The sequence below is a fragment of the Triticum urartu genome, unplaced genomic scaffold (genome assembly GCF_003073215.2).
Source record: "Triticum urartu cultivar G1812 unplaced genomic scaffold, Tu2.1 TuUngrouped_contig_5948, whole genome shotgun sequence".
Lineage (NCBI taxonomy): Eukaryota > Viridiplantae > Streptophyta > Magnoliopsida > Poales > Poaceae > Triticum > Triticum urartu.
The window spans coordinates 1-17247 of record NW_024116665.1 but is presented as its reverse complement, the minus strand read 5'-3'; the positions used below and the strand labels follow the sequence as shown (position 1 = coordinate 17247).

Below are 17247 nucleotides of genomic sequence, written 5' to 3'. Positions count from 1 at the left end.
ATGTTGGAGTGCGACGATAATGACCGTCATGGATTTGCAGAAGACGTGGAAGATCCAACCTCCTGTTGAAGGGTGGGTTGGAGTTGGCCCCAGATCTGGCATTGAAGAGGCTCGGAGGGCTCCTCCGACCAATGTTCTTTATCGGACTAGATCCAGCCTTCCGGGGTTGGCGGCTATCGTGGCTTGTTAACAGCACAAGGTGTGGACCAACTTTTGGTGCTCTCCTTCTCCAGTGACGGCGAAGGTCGTGGGTGCTTGATAGTTGTGGCAAGGGCGGTATGTAGCAATACAACCGCTTGTATCCTCCTTTGTTTTCTGTTGCATGTATATATTTCATCTCTGTATCATTACTATTATGAATACAAGTACTGTATGCCTATGGGTGTACATCTTAAAAAAGAAAAAATGAAGGCGTAAACAGTTGTTCTATTTTTTTTCCAAAATAAAGGTTTAAACAGTTTTTTAGTGGATCTTTTTAAACAGTTGAGCAGCATGAAACAGAGCGAGTGAGCATGCAGTACAAAACTGCGTTTTCCCTTTTTTTTTTTAAATAAGAAACAACTGCGTTTTCCTGAGAACTGCGTTTTTTTTTTGAGGAAATCCTGAGAACTGCGTGGAATGCCAGGCCCATAACCCTGGCTAGGTTGTTGGGCCGTGCTGAGCCGAATCACCAAAGAAAGCCCTTGGGCCCTGGTCCAGCTGCGCTGCGCCAGAGGATTGCCTAAAAAAATAACTTCTTCTCAAAAAAAAAAAAACTGCGCGAGAGGAAGGAAGGAGCAGAACGGTGGGGGACGGAGCGCCGCATCTCCGGCCGGTGGAGGAGGAGGAGGAGAAAATATTGGCGGCTTGGCGCAACCTTCTTCCTCCTCCCCCACCCACTTACCGGCCTCACATTTGGAGCCAGTACGGGCTCGGGCGGCAAATATGGACTGGGAGCAGACCAAGACGCGGAGGCCGTCCGGGTGGAGCGAGAGCTTCTCAAAGGTGCGTGCTCTACATGCCAATTGAGCCATACAACCTATGCCCTTTGGCCTTTGTTACGGGATCTCGAGCCGAGGTGTCCTCGGTTGGTGCCCATGAGCAGTGAGCTAGAGTGGGCACAAGGTGTTTGTGAAAATGCTAGTGGCATATTTTTCAGTTTTCACAAATCAGCTTATCCTTTCAAGTTTGAATGCTCCCCTGAAAGCTTATTTCAACATATTTCAAAGAGTGGCACTACGTTAGTTGATCAATGTCTCGTTCAAGCGGCGTGTGGTATTTATCGGAAACCCAAAAAAGAGGCGACACATAACCTTGGTATTGTTAAGGGTTCACATTCTCCTACATAAGTTTCTCATTTCTGGACCGGTGGCACTTGCTTAGTTAAGGGTTATATTGTATACTTTAAGCGTTCTGGATCAGTGCTACAGGATGTCTTTTCTTCCAGGTAAGCATTGTGTATATTTTGATACAATAAGGTGACATATCCGATACCTTTGACTATTTCTTACTTCCATACTTGTACTTAAAAAATGTTCCATAGTAACCAAGACACAAATTGCATCCAAAATTAAGAAATATAGAGTCCTACTATCCTTCTTTAAGGATACAAAAAAAAACTGCTTAACTTGCCTTCTTTTATGCATCCAAAATTCTTGGTGAGAAGGGTCTTTAATAAGAACATTTTGACCTCTCCCATTTTGCCGTAGGAGGAGTTGAAATACATTATCTATATTAAAACAAAGCTTCTACTTCTTCAATACAAATGCAGTTTCTTATCCGGTATACAATTGTAAAAAGTACATACAAATATGCAGAAATTAGACTGCTAGGTGCTAGCGTCCCTCCAGTACTGTAATGCTCATGTTATTTGCAGACTTGGCAGTATTTTCTGCTGCTCCGTCAGTACCATAGTTATCTTCTGCAAAATACATGGGCTCTTTTGGAGTTGGAAGTGATATATCTCCATTGTCCAGGAAGGACACGATTGATGACACGAGTGGCCGCGCATTTGGGCTGCCTTGAACACATAAGAGTCCGATATGGATGCACCGTGAAGTTTCATTAAGTGAGCAGCTCCCCACAATTGACGAGTCAACAAAATCCTGTGTGTTCCCATCCTTCCATAAGCTCCATGCCTGCGTCCATTCTTTACCCTTTCAAGATGCATATATTTTCTATACTTGCAGAAATTCGAACATGTCATTTTACTTACATAGGCTATAATGCTGCTGAAGTCTGCTTTTAGGTGCACAGAGCTGATCTTTGAGCCACTCACAATCTCCAGTAGTAAAACTCCAAAGCTATATACATCAGACTTGACAGAAAACACTCCTTTCAAAACATATTCAGGGGACATGTAACCGCTGTTTGAACACAGAACAAAATTTTGGTCAAGCACAAGAATAATGCATAAAGATAATTCATGCAGTATATCTCTTACTATGTGCCAACGACACGGTTGGTATTTTCTTGCTGCTGATTGCCACCAAATATCCTTGCCATACCAAAATCAGATATCTTAGGGCTCATTTCGGCATCTAATAATATGTTGCTTGCTTTGAGATCCCTGTGAATTATCTTCAGCCTTGAATCCTGATGAAGATAAAGAAGTCCTCTAGCTACCCCTTTGATTATCTCGAATCTCATCGGCCAATCAAGCATTGATTTTCTTGTGGCATCTGCTGCCAATAGCATCAATTGAGGGATAATATTAGCCATTCTGGTTGATTTCATTACGTACTGAAATTTGTCAAGATGTAAGCAGAACATACCAAAAAGCATGGCGTCTAGACTTTTGTTAGGTAAGTATTCATATATCAATAGTTTCTCATCTCCATGGATGCAGAAACCTAGAAGTCTAACCAAGTTTTGGTGCTGCAACTTCGCAATGAGTATTACTTCATTTCTGAACTCCATTACCCCCTGGCCAGAACCCTTACTAAGCCTTTTCACAGCAATTTTTGTACCATCTTCTAATGTCCCCTGAGCACTTGATACTTTTAGTTCAAACAAGAGGGAAACACTGTTATGTTGCTCTATAAGAGAAAATTTCACGTTACCTTGTAAACATTGCCAAAACCTCCATGTCCAAGCATGTTGGAGTTAGAAAAATTGTTTGTTGCAAGTACAATTTCTTTGAAGCTTATAAAAGGATACTTTAAGTTTCCATCGTGAAGTTCAACAGAAGTGCTCGAAGTTCCTGACATCACCTTCTTCCAATTTTTCTTGTTTTTTTGTTTGCCTACCAGGAACATTGATTGCAGACATTATGATAAAGGGACATAGCACATAGAAATATGGAATAACATTGCCCTGCGCAAACATGCTTGGGGGAAATATACGAGAAAAATATGGAACTGTGTTCTACCTCCCAAGTTGCAGATCCAAACAAGCCACGCACATATGACTATGAGCAAACTTGACACGACTGGCAGTGTAATTTTTAAAACAACGCTCTTCTGCTTTTTATCTGCCAAAATTCAATCTGTAAGCAAACATAATTTAAAGATTTGCTAAATAGTTAGTTTCACAAGCCAAATATTTCTTACAAGTATGAACTACATGCACATTGTTTCAATTCTCAAGCAATCTATTTCTCACATGAACAATTGCATCACGAGTATGGTAACATTTGGGACATACAAAATGTCTGCTTGATACTTAAGTTTAAAACGCGCACAACATGTTTTGTTGAACTGGATTGAGTGGTTGTCATGCCCTATTTTTTTATACACTATAATTAGATGGCATATACAACTTATGCCAGACGCGAAGGTTTCCTTCTATAGGTATGTATAGACATGGATTCTGTGAACTTGTAGGAGCAACTACATTTTCTATTAATAGGAAATATACCCTCTGTTCCTAAATATAAGACGTTTTGGCAGTTTAAATTGAACTGCCACAACGTCTTATATTTATCAACAGTGGTATTAGATTGTACACCAAATTCAAGTCCAATGAAATAGGACTCGAACCAGGGTTGTGGGACTGTACACCGAGGATGTGTTCGGGAATCCTCTGCTCCTCTGCCAGAGAGCGGAGCGGGCGGAGCACCCCTTTCGCCGCTCGCTGAAATTGAACTGCATGCCACTCCGCTCCGCGGCAGAGTTACAGAGCGGAGTGATTCCAAACGGCCCCTGACTCTCCCGCCAATATGAGCTAGGCTCACTTCCTATACATTGGCTGAGATTGGATATATATACACTCTGGAATAACTGTGTTGGCGGCTGGCAAAATGTTTCTGGACACCTCAATGTTTGAAACATGTATTAGAAGCTGTTCATTAATAAATGTTTCAGATGGAAGTGCTTTACATGCTAACTAACTTTATAAACATGATCTGGAATATTGTGAACCACCGCATGCTCATATTTTCATGCTGCATCCAGTGGCTCCTAATCTGGACCCTCCAACTGAATAAGCTATTGTCTTTTCGTATAAAAAAGATTGTAGTGATTCACACACTGCATATATGTTACACCAAACTGTTCTATCATAATGGCATTATTAAGTCTTTACCCTCTAATATTTGCCCGCCACTACTAACTTAAACCTATCTTGTACTCACATTGTACATAGAACTCTAGAGAATATTACTGGAGCTCCACTGGGCCCGCAAATAGAGGAGTATATCTAACAGCACAAGCAGAGAAACAGAAACAGTAAACTGTACCACTCAATGCATTAACCCGGATATAGAGGGTTTCCCCTTGTCCAACGAGCTTCTCCATGTCGATCAAATCTCTGGTCCATAATAGGCACCTAGTTTCAACCCCATTGATAGCATCAGTGCTCATATTGGTGTAAGTAAAGGCCGTGCAGGAGCAGTTGCTGGTGCATTCTGCTATGCATTCATCTAAGCTTCTATTCGTGACATACAAGAACTGGCTGGGAACCTTCATGGTTGACATATTTAAGAAGCCATCCCCTTGACCACATGTAAGTGCTTCCATTCGGTGACATCCCTGTGAAAACCTGCTGGCTGTCCAGTCTTGTATGTTGTTTGGCTCAAAGCCATCAAGACACTTGCATGTCACAATAGGCTGCGTGTTGTCGCAGTAACCAAATGGACCACAATAACCAAATTTGTTGCATTCGTGGTTAGGTCCTGACCACAGGTCAGTCCATGTGGACCTGTTGCTATTCCAGACTCGTGTTTTTATCTTGCCTGAGTAGTCAATCTTCATTTGCACTAATGAGACACTTGGTGGCGGCAGTCCAAAGGAAGCATAGACCTCATCATCAATAGTTTGCAGTGTATAGTAAATTGTGGACTTGATACTCTCGACATACTGTCCAACTAGCAAATTGTTGTTCCATATCGAACCTCGCATGTATGGGGTTGAGCCATTCCATATAAAACGCTGTCGAAACTCATCAGGGTCTGCACCATATGAGAAGTTGCCTGGGGACGGGTCTTGGGGGCTTCTCCAAGAGATGAGCCGTTGTAGTGCATGCATCTTGTGGGTGATCCTGAGGTTCATACGTGGAAGGAGAGTGTCGGTCGGGTAATCGAAGCTTTGCCATAAGATGGTGCCATGTGATGACTGAAGGATAAAATTCCCATTGTTATCAAGCGTGGCTTTTCCACCAGTTGCCTCTGATGATGAATTTCCTGCAGCGCTGATGTTTGTCGTCCAGAGAAGCGTTCCTTTGGTGTCTGACAAGGCGAGATTGGATCCGCTTGTGAACGCGAGTATTGCAGAAGAAGGATCAGTTATGGGCATAGCACGGTTGGCAACCCACACAAAGTTGTCTTCGGGTATGTTCTTGTACCATATGCCGACGTAGTAATGTTTTGTGCTGGAGCTGGACAGGGAGAAGAATCCCAGGGCAAAAGTGCCATCATCAGAGGTGATGGTGCTTCCAACAGAAAGCGGCTTGTCGGGAAGAAGGCGGCTGCCGGATGATGCACAGAACGGGAATAACCAAAATGACCAACAAACAAGCCAGATGATTGTGTGTAGGGGAAGGGGATCCATTGCTGTAGTGAACTATAGAACTGGGATATGGAAGCAAAGAAGTGGATGAGTTGCCTTGGACAATGCACATCAGAACTGAGGCAGAGCCAGTCAAGCATTTTATTTGCGCTCCTTTTTCCACAGGAAGCTACTGGGAAAGTGGGAATCTTGGAAGTAGTCAAAGAGAGATGTTTCTAGGAAGTTTGAAAATGTTGGGTTGGTTGCTATCATCTGGACTATCATGGACTACCTTTCTCAGCAAACAGAATAGCCATTTACTTTTCTTTTCGGTGTGACTGCTGGTTTTGTTGTTTGAATGTGCTGATCACTACAATTTTACTTGGAATAAACCCCTTGTCGGTTTTGATATGTTACCTTAGATGTTTTTTGAAAGAAACTTATCTTTTGTGTGTATACATATGCGATCATGGGTCTTTATGTCAGACATCAGTGGTGCAGGAAATTCCGTGATCTTTCCTTTGGACTTGCTTTACCTAATGTTTGACCATGTGAATTATAACTGGATAAGTTAAAAACATGGACATATCACCTCATAAAGAAACACACATTTTCTGTTCTTTTGGGCTTCAGAAAAACATCATTGGACCCTGACCGAATGTACAAAGGGACCATGTGCTTGTTTCTTAAAAATTACATTAGGATGTGCGGTCAACCACTATAGGTGGAATAACGTATATAACCCTGTTCCCTGCAATTATAGAATTTGCCAGCTACGTGGTTGAGTGTGCAGTCCTGCCCGCATTTGCGCCCCTGGCTTTGCAAGGAAAATATAATTTTTAGCTGTCGTGTGCAACTACATATCTGTAAAGAGCGTATCACCTGTTTAGTGTCTACTCATGCTACTCATTATGTTACTGCAGATGTTCACGACTTCACGGCACACTTCTTCCATCGTAAATGTATTACTAAGAAATGATTTGTTTTCAATGTAGGTGAAAGCTCGACCATATACTCGTTGAGATGGCAAGGCTGGAGAAGCTCTATAAAATGCACACATGTACTAAGGGGGTTATTACTGGAGCTCCACTGGACCTGCAAAATAGAGGCTATATCTACTAGCGCAAGCAGAGAAACAGAAACAGAAACAGTAAACTGTACCATTGAATCCATTAACCCGGATGTAGAGGTTTTCCCCTTCTCCAATGAGCTTCTCTGTGTCAATCAAATCTCCAATCCATAATAGGCACCTAGTTTCATCCCCATTGATAACCTTGGTGCCCATATTGGCGTAAGCATATGCCATGCAGGAGCAGTTGCTTGTGCATTCTGTTATGCATTCATCTAAGCTTCTATTCTTGACATACAAGAACTGATCAGGAACCTTCATGGTTGACACATTTAAGAAGCCATCCCCTTGAGCACATCTTAGTGCTTCCATTCGTTGGCATCCCTGCGAAAACCTGCGGGCCGTCCAGTCTTGTTTATTATTTGGCTCAAAGCCATCAAGACACTTGCATGTTACAATAGGTTGCGTGTTGTCACAGTAACCAAATGGACCACAGTAACCAAATTTGTTGCATTCCTGGTTAGGTTCTGACTGCAGGTCAGTCCATTTGGACATGTTGCTATTCCAGGTTCGTATCTTCATCTTTCCTGAGCAGTCCATCTTCATTAGCACTAACGAGGAGACGCTTGGTGCTGGTAGTCCAAAGGAAATGTATACCTCATCATCAATAGGTTGTAGTGTAAAGTAAATCGTGGACTTGATACTCTCGATATACTGCCCGACTTCCACAAATTTATTCCATACCGGACTTCGCCGGTATGGTGTTGAGCCATTCCATATAAAACGCTGCAGAAACTCATCAGGGTCTGCACCATATGAGAAGTTGCCCGGGGATGGGTCTTGGGGGTTTCTCCAAGAGATGAGCCGTTGTAGTGCATGCGTCCTGTGGGTGATCCTGAGTTTCATACCTGGAAGGAGAGTGTCGGTCGGGTAATCGAAGCTTTGCCATAAGATGGTGCCTTGTGATGACCAAAGGATAAAATTCCCATTGTTCTCAAGCGTGGCTTCTCCACCAGTTGCCTCTGACAATGAATTTCCTGCAGCACTGATGTTTGTCGTCCAGAAAAGCTGGCCATTGGTGTCTGACAAGGCGAGATTGGATCTGTTTGTGAAGGCGAGTGTTGCAGAAGAAGGATCAGCGATCGGCATAGCACGGTTGGCAACCCACACAATGTTGTCTTGGGGTATGTTCTTGTACCATATGCCGACGTAGTAATGTTTTGTGCCAGAGCTGGACGGGGGGAAGAATCCCAGGGCAAAAGTGCCGTCGTCGGAGGTGATGGTGCTTCCAGCAGAAAGCGGTTTGTCGGGAAGAAGGCGGCTGCTGGATGATGCACAGAATGGGGATAACCAATATGACCAACAAACAACGCAGATGATTGTGTGTATGGGAAGGGGATCCATTGCTGCAGAGAACTATGGAACTGGGATATGGAAGCAAAGAAGCGGATGAGTTTATCTTGGGCAAGGTACAACAAAACGCTGGGAAAAAGCAGAGTCAGTCAAGCATTTTATTTGTGGTCCTTTTCCCACAGGAAGTTTCTGGGAATCTTGGAAGCAGTCAAGGAGAGATATTTCTAGGAAGCTTGAAATGCTGGGTTGTGGTTGTTATCGTCTGGACGATGATAAACCAACCATTCTTTTAGATGTGACTGCTGGGTATTCTTGTCTGAATGTGCTGATTTCTACTCCTTCCGTCCCATAATGTAAGACATTTTTTGATACTAGTGTAGTGTCAAAAAAACATCTGACATTATGGGACGGAGGGAGTACAATTTTAGTTGGATTCCATATGTTTATGAACAAAACGAACTCATATGTTTATGAACAGAACAAACTCATATGTTTATGAACAGAACAAACTCATATAATTTTAGTTGTTTCGGTTTTTGTATTGTTACCATGGATGTTTTTTTTTTGAAATGAACCAACCTTTTGTGCATATACATACGAGATTGTAGGTAAACGTGAGCATCAGTAGTGCAGAAAATTCCATGGTCTTCCATTGGACATGCATCACCTATTGTTTGACCATGTAACTGGAGAAGCTAAAAACATGGACAGATCCGCTCATTAAGAAGCACACATCTTATTTTCTTTTGGGTTTCAGAAGAACATCATTAGGCTCTGACTAGATTTACAAAGGGACCTTGTTGCTTAAAAATGTGAGGTCAAACTCTCTGCAATTATAGAAGTTTGGCAGCTACGCATTTCAGTGCGCAGTCGTGCCCACGTTTGCACCCCTAGCTTTGCAAGAAAACGGTTTTTTAGCTGTCTGAATAGAGCGTATCACCTGTTTAGTGTCTCCTCATTTATCTGAAAAGGGTGTATCACCTGAAAAGGATTTTTTTTAGCTGCCTATGAATTTATGTTATTGCAGATGCTCACAGTGCATATCTTTCATCATGAAGGTACAACTCATAAATGATTTTTGCGCTGGAGGAGGTGATAGCACAACCATATACTCGCTAAGATGGCAAGGCTGTGTCAGGACTCAGGACCCAAGTATGTGTTCTTTGAAGAATTCAACACTGCATCGTCGATTCAGTTAAGTTTGAATTTGAACGAGACAACTCTGACGCTCCTCCTGTCTCCGTACCCCTTCGCTAGTTATGAAGACCCAGATGGCGTCTGATCAGCACCTAACGGCTGCGAGAGCATCCTGTGTCGCTGTTGGCTTTCCAGCAAGCCTTCAGAGAGCCAACTACTCCATTTTTCTTTTCCTTCTATTTCCTCCAAGTTACAAGGTTATAAAGCCACATTCCTAGAACTCCCTGGGTATCTCTCTTGTATTAGGTTTTCCCCTTAGCCGCCAGTGTTCCTGGTTAGCCTTAGGTTCTTCTTGTATCGCGCTAGAACCCTTGAATTCGTCCAATAAAGTAGCTAAGATTTGCGAGTTTCAGGAGTTGTTTCAGCGGATATTCTTACGCTCATACTATCGGGACATCAATCTGCAAGTGATTATCTGACCTTGTTTTGCTGAGGCATATGAGTGTAGGTAGCATTGTTCCTCGCCAACACCGCCAGGGTCCGTGGAGACGACGACCATCGCGAAAGCTGAAACAGATGTTGCTCAACGTAGCTGAAGGTCTGAGGTGCTGCTGTGTTGATCGGCAGATCATATCATTCCTATCAAGCTTGATGTTTGATGTGGGCATGAATGCTCGGGGAAAGCTTAGTTTGCTTTGCTGAGCCGTGGGTGATTTGTTTTCAGTACGGCCGGCGCTCGGGGCACAGTTTTTTTCACAGCGACGCTTTGACCTGAGTGCAGACCTAATCATTGGCAGCTTTGGAAGAGTGGAAGTACTATATACAGTATATATTTCCAAGTGCACAATTTTTTTCCATTACGTGGACGCCGAATTAAACTTATTTAGTTTTTGCTAATTCAGAGAACCTCACTCTGAAGAAATTTTGCTTCGGTTGGACTTTGAAAAAGCCTATGAGAGTTTAGTGGTTTTTCTTGGCAGTAGAAGGAGGCAAAGTGTGTCTGAATATGAATGGAGATTGGCAAAAGTATTTTTATATTTTCAGAAGTTTAATGCGAGGATTTCCGTTCTCCTTTGCCTTTTGCGCATAATGACATGAATCACCTTTATCATCCAACACATGATCTCCTTTGAACTTCTGGTAGGAGTATTTTTTTTTTCTCTCGACGGTGTAGGAGTATTACTCGGTCACATAGAACTTTATATTGTCAGAGAAATTTTTGTATTGAAACTTGAAAATTCTAACAATTACAAATTCAACCATTCTTTGGAGCAAATTTTCGACTGCAATTGTAGTTTTTTTTTTTTGCTATTTACTCATGTAGATGAATATTTGAAGTGACGTCCCTGGACGTGGATGCTGCAGCATGCCTCGCGCCGTAGCGTCCTCATGCTGTAGGCCAGTCTTTTAACTAACCCGGCGGACTGCTGGGGCCTTTTGATAACTGATGTTTCTCTGCAGCCACATGATCAACATCTAACGGTCAGGATCGCCATGGTTCAGTATTTCATCCACAAAAACAGCACGCTCATATTTCAATAGGTAGACTGATCAACTGAAAATGCCCCATTATCATTCTAGCTCATGATCAAGTTGACAGACTTTGGAGTTCTGTACTAGCTTGTTAAACTTCTGCGGTAACTTTTTGGCCCAGTGACCATCGTCACATATTTCTTATCATTCTTGTTGTACTTATTACCCTTCTTTTTGAAGTTGGTATTTTATCGGACCTCATCTTTTTCTTAAACTTGTGGAAATTCTTATGTACCGTTTGTCCATATTAGTGGTAGAAGTTTGCTCTCAAGTTCTGTTAAACACTCAAGATGAAAGATGACATCCTCTACTGAGAATTCACGTTTCTGATGGTTTATAGTAGCGGGGTTCCTCCAGGGAGGCAATTTCACAATTATGTATTCCGCGACAAACTTGTCCGGTAACTCACACTTAAGGAGTTCGAGTTCCTTAACGATGCATTGTATCTCATGAGCCTGGTCCAACATAGGGCAGTTCGCAACCATACTGTAATCATGGATCTGCTCCGTAACATATATCTCGTTTCCAACACCAGTTGCACCTAACATAGCTTTGAGCGCATTCCACAAGTCCTTGGCAACCGCATATGTAGATATGTATCAACTAGTTTGTCTTTTATTACACTCAGAACGACTATGACAAAGACGATGGTGGCCTTCTTAAACACACCTTCTCATGTACAGGAGTAATCGTTCCTTCATGAGTTACACCAGCGACCCAAAACACCTTCATTGTTGTGAGCCAAAACTGCCTTGTAGCTCACAAATGATTAACGTGTTATGGGTCGTTGGTGGTACTTCCGAAGGGACGATTACTACCCAAAAGGACAAGGTGTTTAAAAAGGCCACCAACGTTTTTGTCGGAACCGTTATGAGTGTGGGCGAAGACAAACTAGTTGACACATATCTAAATATGCGGGTTTCCAAGGACTTATGGGATGCACTCGCCATGGAGAAATTGCATGATTACTGGATGTTTGAGAACCATCTTGTATTGCAAAATGCTCATGAAGTCCAGAGCATCATTAAGAAGCTCGAACAAGTCCAGTGCATCATTGAGAAGCTCAAACAACTTAAGTGTGAGTTACCGGACAAGTTTGTCGTAGGATGCATAATTGCGAAACCGTCTGCTTCTTGGAGGAGCTTTGCCACTCTCTGAAACATCAGAGACGTGAATTCTCAGTGGATAATTGCGTCGGTCATCTGAGTGTTGAAGAGAATTTGAGAGCAAAGGACTCACACGGTAAAGAGCTGAGAGCACTTCTACCGTCAAAATGGTAAATAAGAATGCCCACAAATTTAGGGAAATAATGGGGTCCAACAGAATACCAACTTTAAGAAGAAGGGTAAGAAGAACAAGAAAAAGATAAGAAATATGGTTGCTTTACTTGCGGTGACGATGGTCATTCGGCCAACAAGTGCCCATAGAAGTTTAAGAAGACATGACATAACTCCAAATTTGTCAACGTAACCACGAGCTAGGCATCTGGTATGATAATTTATTTACTATATTGTCAGTTAGTCAGTCAAACAATTGGTGGATTGGAGCTCATTCTAAAATTTTCACTTTTTGACAAATCAATGAATTCAAAATCAAAAGAAAATTAAAAACCCAATGGAAAAGAGGAAAAAACAAGACAAAGGAAGCGCTCACACATCGTGTGCTACATGGGTCAGCCGGACGAGCGCCCGTTTGTGCGCGATTGCTCAACAAACTGGCGCATTGAGCATCAACTAGGAGCTTCCTCGTTTGGGTCCTAGTGCAGCAAAACCAAGGGCTTCTTGGATGATTCGGGCCAGTCCTGCTAGAGTTAGGGGCCTGCAATTCCATGGAGTCTCGCACTGCATTCATCAATTGCTCTCATGCGGTGTTTTGACATTTGTTCATTGCATCGGATTGGTTATCGATAGCTAGGGGGGGGGGGGGGGGGGGTAAATAGCATAAACCACCATAAATTAGAGTTATCAAAAACCACAACAAATTAATTTCAACTAACCACCACACAAGTAAACTTGGGGGTATTAAAGACATTTCAATATACAACTCGTACCGTACCAACCAAAAATGTTGGACATCAGACCCTTAAGATTCTTCATTCTCTGAGCAGTTCCTCATATTCTATTGAATCTGCAACTGAAAAGAATTAGGCCTAAGGCCAACTTTTAAGAAATAAACGTTATAAACATTGGTGATGCCCTAAGCACGTATGACCTACATAGATGGCACGAATGAACAATAGTTTGCATCTCAATGGATCAAAAGAGCTTATATTAAATCATCCAAAAATATCTTCTTGCTTACATAGAGGTCTGATGATAAAAATAATAATAGTAACGAAATTCCTCTTTATATATAGTTGGCTTAAGGCTGAGCTATCTTCCTGGAAAATAATGGATCGGCTACTTAACTGAGATATTGACAAGTCTGATCTCGTATGCCAGTTGAATAGCCCACGTAGTCTGGTACATAGTTGCCAGAAATCCGGGTCGTCCGGGTCGAGGAATGGAGTCAAGGGTCGCGGGTGGACACCCCTCCGGAACGAGGATCGACTAGGGGTATACATCTTCGGGACGAAAATTGGGAACGTGGATCGCGATCCCAGGGGTTGCGGTACGATTGAGGGAAAGAAAGATCATTACGATCTGCAATGATGTATTTCCCAGTATTGCGAGGAGGAAAAAAAATCCCGCCTGATACTTCACAAAATGAATACTACCTCCGACACGGTTTAGAAGGCGCGTTTGGAAATTCTCTGGGATCTAGGTGATTATCTATTGGTTATGAGATGGGCTAAAAATAGCATTCACACTACGCATGCATATAGAAATAGTATATCGGAGTACTAATTAGCTACTAGAAATAAATGCAATGCGCCCTAAACTTTGTTTATTGTGGAAACGCACGCAAATTTAACTGTGTCTTCTAAACCGTGACGGAGGGAGTACAAAATCAGGCCACACGTCAGACCTCATAGCGTGATTTTCTCATCTACCATTATTACTTTCCCACAAAGCGTCGCACAACTATCCCTAAATCCCCTCTCTATCGGTTCATCTTCAAACCACCAGTCCGGCATGGATCCAGCTCCAAGCCTCCCAGCCTCCACGGCCCCACGCTCTCTTGTTTCTCCTCCCACCATTCTTCCACCAGTCAAGCAAGGTCGTACCAAGTCGGTAGCGGGAGTGCGGGACGGGAGATGCCTCATACGGCAGTGGACAGCTCGAATTCCGGCAGGCGAGCAGCGGATCCCGGTAGGCCGGCAGAGTTCAGTATTTTGTAGTGCGATTGCCTGGTAAGCATCAATTTCCCATAAACACGTACATGTTTCTGGCAATCCTGTATATCAATCTGGTTTATCGTCCATCGATCGGGGTCGTGACCCGGCAATCGATCCAGCTCGACCCGGCGTCGTCCCCGACCCTCGATCGGGGTCGATCGACCCCGGGACGTGGATCGCACCATCGACCCGCGAACCAGGCTACTATGGTCTGGTATACTCGGCAGATAATGGAGTACTAATTACCAGTGAGCAGCAGGCGACCGATTTCGAAGGAGACGTAGGCGTTGATGCTGGCATACTCGACCTGCTCCATCGACAGCAATGGCGCGTCCCAGTTGCTCGTCACCTCCCGTGACTTCGCGATGCGCACCCCCATCACCGCAAGCGCCATGTCTTTCAGCCCGGCCTGCCGCAGCTCCGGTCGCGGCCGGTGCGGTGAGTAAGCCGCCATCTCCCTCAGGTCGACCGCGTTGGACACCTCGAGGCTGTACTCAGCACGCAGGCGTTTCGCGTCGTCGGCGATCCCGACGCCGACGAAGGTGAAGCCGGAGAGGTAGAGGAAGCTGCACAGCGAGATGGGGATGCCGGTGCCGTGGATGATCTGGTACACGAGGCAGCGGCGGTCGACGCAGAGCTGGAGGACGGCGATTGGGTACTGCTCGGCGCGCCTAGTGCGGGTGGGGCGCCACTCGGCGTCGAGGCCGGCGACGCGGATCGGGGACCCCTGCACCTTCTCGATGAAGCGCTGGACGTCGAGGGACGAGGACGTCACGGTGGTGCGGATCACGGTGCCGTCGTCCATAACGACGTCGGTGTTGTATGTTTCCGCCATTAGATCAGGTTGAGGACTTCAGCTTCCTTTCTCGACAAGACGGCGCGATAGGATTGACTAGGGTTTGGGGTCCCTTGCTTGTGCCGGTCGTATCGTATATATAGTGCTGGTGTCGTCGAGATGAGCCTGGAATTTCGCACCATTGGCATGCATGCATCCCACGGTTGAGATAAAGGAGGAATGGACGCACGATTTCCGAGTATTCAGGGATCAAGGTAGGGAGGTTCTGTTAACAAATTGTACAATACGGATCCAAATGAACATACAAAAGGCAAGAATGAGCCACCTATTCATTAGTTACCTGATTTCTTCTTTTCTTCCGGTCGATATTTTAAGCCACTGTAGTGAAATCAAACGGCTCTGCTTCATCTTCCTCCTCCAGCTCGTCTCTTCTCCAGCAAGCTACCCCCACACCCACCATGACCGCCAGTCAGGATTCTTCTCCCCGCAAGCGGCGACTAGAGCTCGAATGTTGTCTAATCCTAGGGGGCAAAACGAACTCCACCCCCTCCACACCCCCCCCCCCCACAACCCACCACCGGCCCACCCCCCCCGCACCCCCTCCCCCCCCCCCCCCCAGGACCGCCAGTCAGGATTCCTCTCCCCGCAAGCGGCGACTAGAGCTCGAATGTTGTCTAATCCTAGGGGGCAAAACGAACTCCACCCCCTCCACACCCCCCCCCCCCACAACCCACCACCGGCCCACCCCCCCCGCACCCCCTCCCCCCCCCCCCCCCAGGACCGCCAGTCAGGATTCCTCTCCCCGCAAGCGGCGACTAGAGCTCGAATGTTGTCTAATCCTAGGGGGCAAAACGAACTCCACCCCCTCCACACCCCCCCCCCCCACAACCCACCACCGGCCCACCCCCCCCGCACCCCCTCCCCCCCCCCCCCCCAGGACCGCCAGTCAGGATTCCTCTCCCCGCAAGCGGCGACTAGAGCTCGAATGTTGTCTAATCCTAGGGGGCAAAACGAACTCCACCCCCTCCACACCCCCCCCCCCCACAACCCACCACCGGCCCACCCCCCCCGCACCCCCTCCCCCCCCCCCCCCCCCACACACACACACCGGCGCACCCCTCACGAACCCTCTTCCTCGCCTCCGGTGACAACGACATGTCTTCCCCGCCCCTAGCGAGGTCATGGTGAGCCCTCACAGGCAATGTCCGGCTAGAGCATGTGATTAGCATGAGGAGAAACAAATTCTTTGCCAACAATTCCATCGACTAGTGGATCCTGGTACAACCGAACCAAGGCTTCTTGGATGGAGCCCATAGCCTGGACATAATTATGGGTTTGGAAAGTTTTGCCTGTGCCAGCCAACAAGGGTATGATTGATTACTAACAGTCGAGAAGTGAAAAGTTTTTGGCACCTTCAGAAGTTGCAGTACCGGCTTTCAAAAAATAAAGCTTTAGAAATTCCAACTTTTGGTATTTTGAACTTTTGAATTTCAACTTTTGGTATTTTGAACTTTTGAATTTCAAATTTTCGTATTTTGAATTTCAACTTTTGGTATTTGAACTTTTGAATTTCAACTTTTGCTATTTTGAACTATCAAAACTTCAACTTTCAGAAATTGGAGCTTCCAAAAATGAACACTCAAAAGAATTGAATTTTAAAAATTGTGAAAAACTTGACATAGGAACAAAATGCAAAAGAGAAACACACACGTGGGTCCCACCAGGATCTCTCCCGTGTGTGCGTCCAACTATTTCCGAGAGTGTGCTCCCACCCCACATGGGTGAACCCCTCTCCCACGTTATCTCCCAACCTACAACCCATATCCTTCCCCGATAGACTGCATGAATTTTCAGAAGGGATTAGTGGGAATTGGTGGGGGAGGGGGTGTCCGTAGATCATTTTGTGGCTACCATCCGTAGGTACGCCATTTGTACAGTTAGTCATAACAAACACTTGTTTTGAAAGCCTCATTTCTTTACCACAGTCACAACTAAAAGCTGCTAATCAATAATGTAATGCCCTTTTCTTGGTGGATGTCCGGTTTTTACACATGGGTGACTCCTCTCCCACATTATCTCCCAACCAACCACCCATATCCTTTCCCGATAGACTACATGAAGTTCAGGAGGGATTAGTGGGAATTGGTGGTGGTGTTGGGGGGGGGGGGCCGGTGATTCT

At 44.9% G+C, this 17247-nt stretch overlaps 3 protein-coding genes across 11 annotated transcripts; 1 reads left to right on the top strand and 2 right to left on the bottom strand.

Annotated features, from left to right (window-relative positions):
- The first annotated feature begins 729 nt into the window (after positions 1-729).
- LOC125529920 lies at positions 730-9874 on the top strand. Of its 6 annotated transcripts, none has more exons than XR_007292786.1 (5): positions 732-984; positions 1956-2047; positions 6899-7092; positions 9384-9477; positions 9583-9874. XR_007292786.1 is itself a non-coding variant. In XM_048694348.1 (4 exons), the coding sequence occupies exons 1-4, from the start codon at positions 2026-2028 to the stop codon at positions 9738-9740; spliced, it is 468 nt and encodes a 155-aa protein (XP_048550305.1). In that variant the 5' UTR covers positions 1943-2025; the 3' UTR covers positions 9741-9874. The 6 variants fall into 6 exon arrangements, 1 of the variants encoding a protein (XP_048550305.1); XR_007292784.1 differs by having other exon boundaries at positions 733-984; positions 1956-2086; XM_048694348.1 differs by lacking the exon at positions 732-984 and having other exon boundaries at positions 1943-2047.
- LOC125529919 (G-type lectin S-receptor-like serine/threonine-protein kinase B120) lies at positions 1558-9352 on the bottom strand. Of its 4 annotated transcripts, none has more exons than XM_048694344.1 (7): positions 7065-9352; positions 3350-3451; positions 3042-3223; positions 2754-2964; positions 2423-2663; positions 2195-2345; positions 1558-2117 (listed from the first exon to the last, which is right to left on the bottom strand). In XM_048694344.1, exons 1-7 carry the CDS (start codon positions 8374-8376, stop codon positions 1815-1817), a joined length of 2502 nt encoding a protein of 833 aa, XP_048550301.1. In that variant the 5' UTR covers positions 8377-9352; the 3' UTR covers positions 1558-1814. The 4 variants fall into 4 exon arrangements, with proteins under 4 accessions (XP_048550301.1, XP_048550302.1, XP_048550303.1 ...); XM_048694345.1 differs by having other exon boundaries at positions 2423-2660; positions 7065-9351; XM_048694346.1 differs by lacking the exon at positions 7065-9352 and adding an exon at positions 4658-6888.
- Positions 9875-14510: 4636 nt separating the features above from the next.
- LOC125529918 (Werner Syndrome-like exonuclease) lies at positions 14511-15107 on the bottom strand. Its single transcript, XM_048694343.1, has one exon. The coding sequence runs from the start codon at positions 15105-15107 to the stop codon at positions 14511-14513; it is 597 nt and encodes a 198-aa protein (XP_048550300.1).
- Positions 15108-17247: the final 2140 nt, after the last annotated feature.

Coding starts and splice junctions, on each gene's coding strand:
- LOC125529918 (XM_048694343.1), bottom strand. CDS start 15,107: ATGGCGGAAACATACAACACCGACGTCGTTATGGACGACGGCACCGTG.
- LOC125529919 (XM_048694344.1), bottom strand. CDS start 8,376: ATGGATCCCCTTCCCATACACACAATCATCTGCGTTGTTTGTTGGTCA. Junction 3,452..7,064: donor CCGGGTTAATGGATTCAATG/GTACAGTTTACT, acceptor GAATTTTGGCAG/ATAAAAAGCAGAAGAGCGTT. Junction 2,965..3,041: donor GTTTTGGCAATGTTTACAAG/GTAACGTGAAAT, acceptor TCAAGTGCTCAG/GGGACATTAGAAGATGGTAC.
- LOC125529920 (XM_048694348.1), top strand. CDS start 2,026: ATGCACCGTGAAGTTTCATTAA. Junction 2,048..6,898: donor GCACCGTGAAGTTTCATTAA/GTGAGCAGCTCC, acceptor TTTTCAATGTAG/GTGAAAGCTCGACCATATAC. Junction 7,093..9,383: donor CCATTAACCCGGATGTAGAG/GTTTTCCCCTTC, acceptor TTCATCATGAAG/GTACAACTCATAAATGATTT.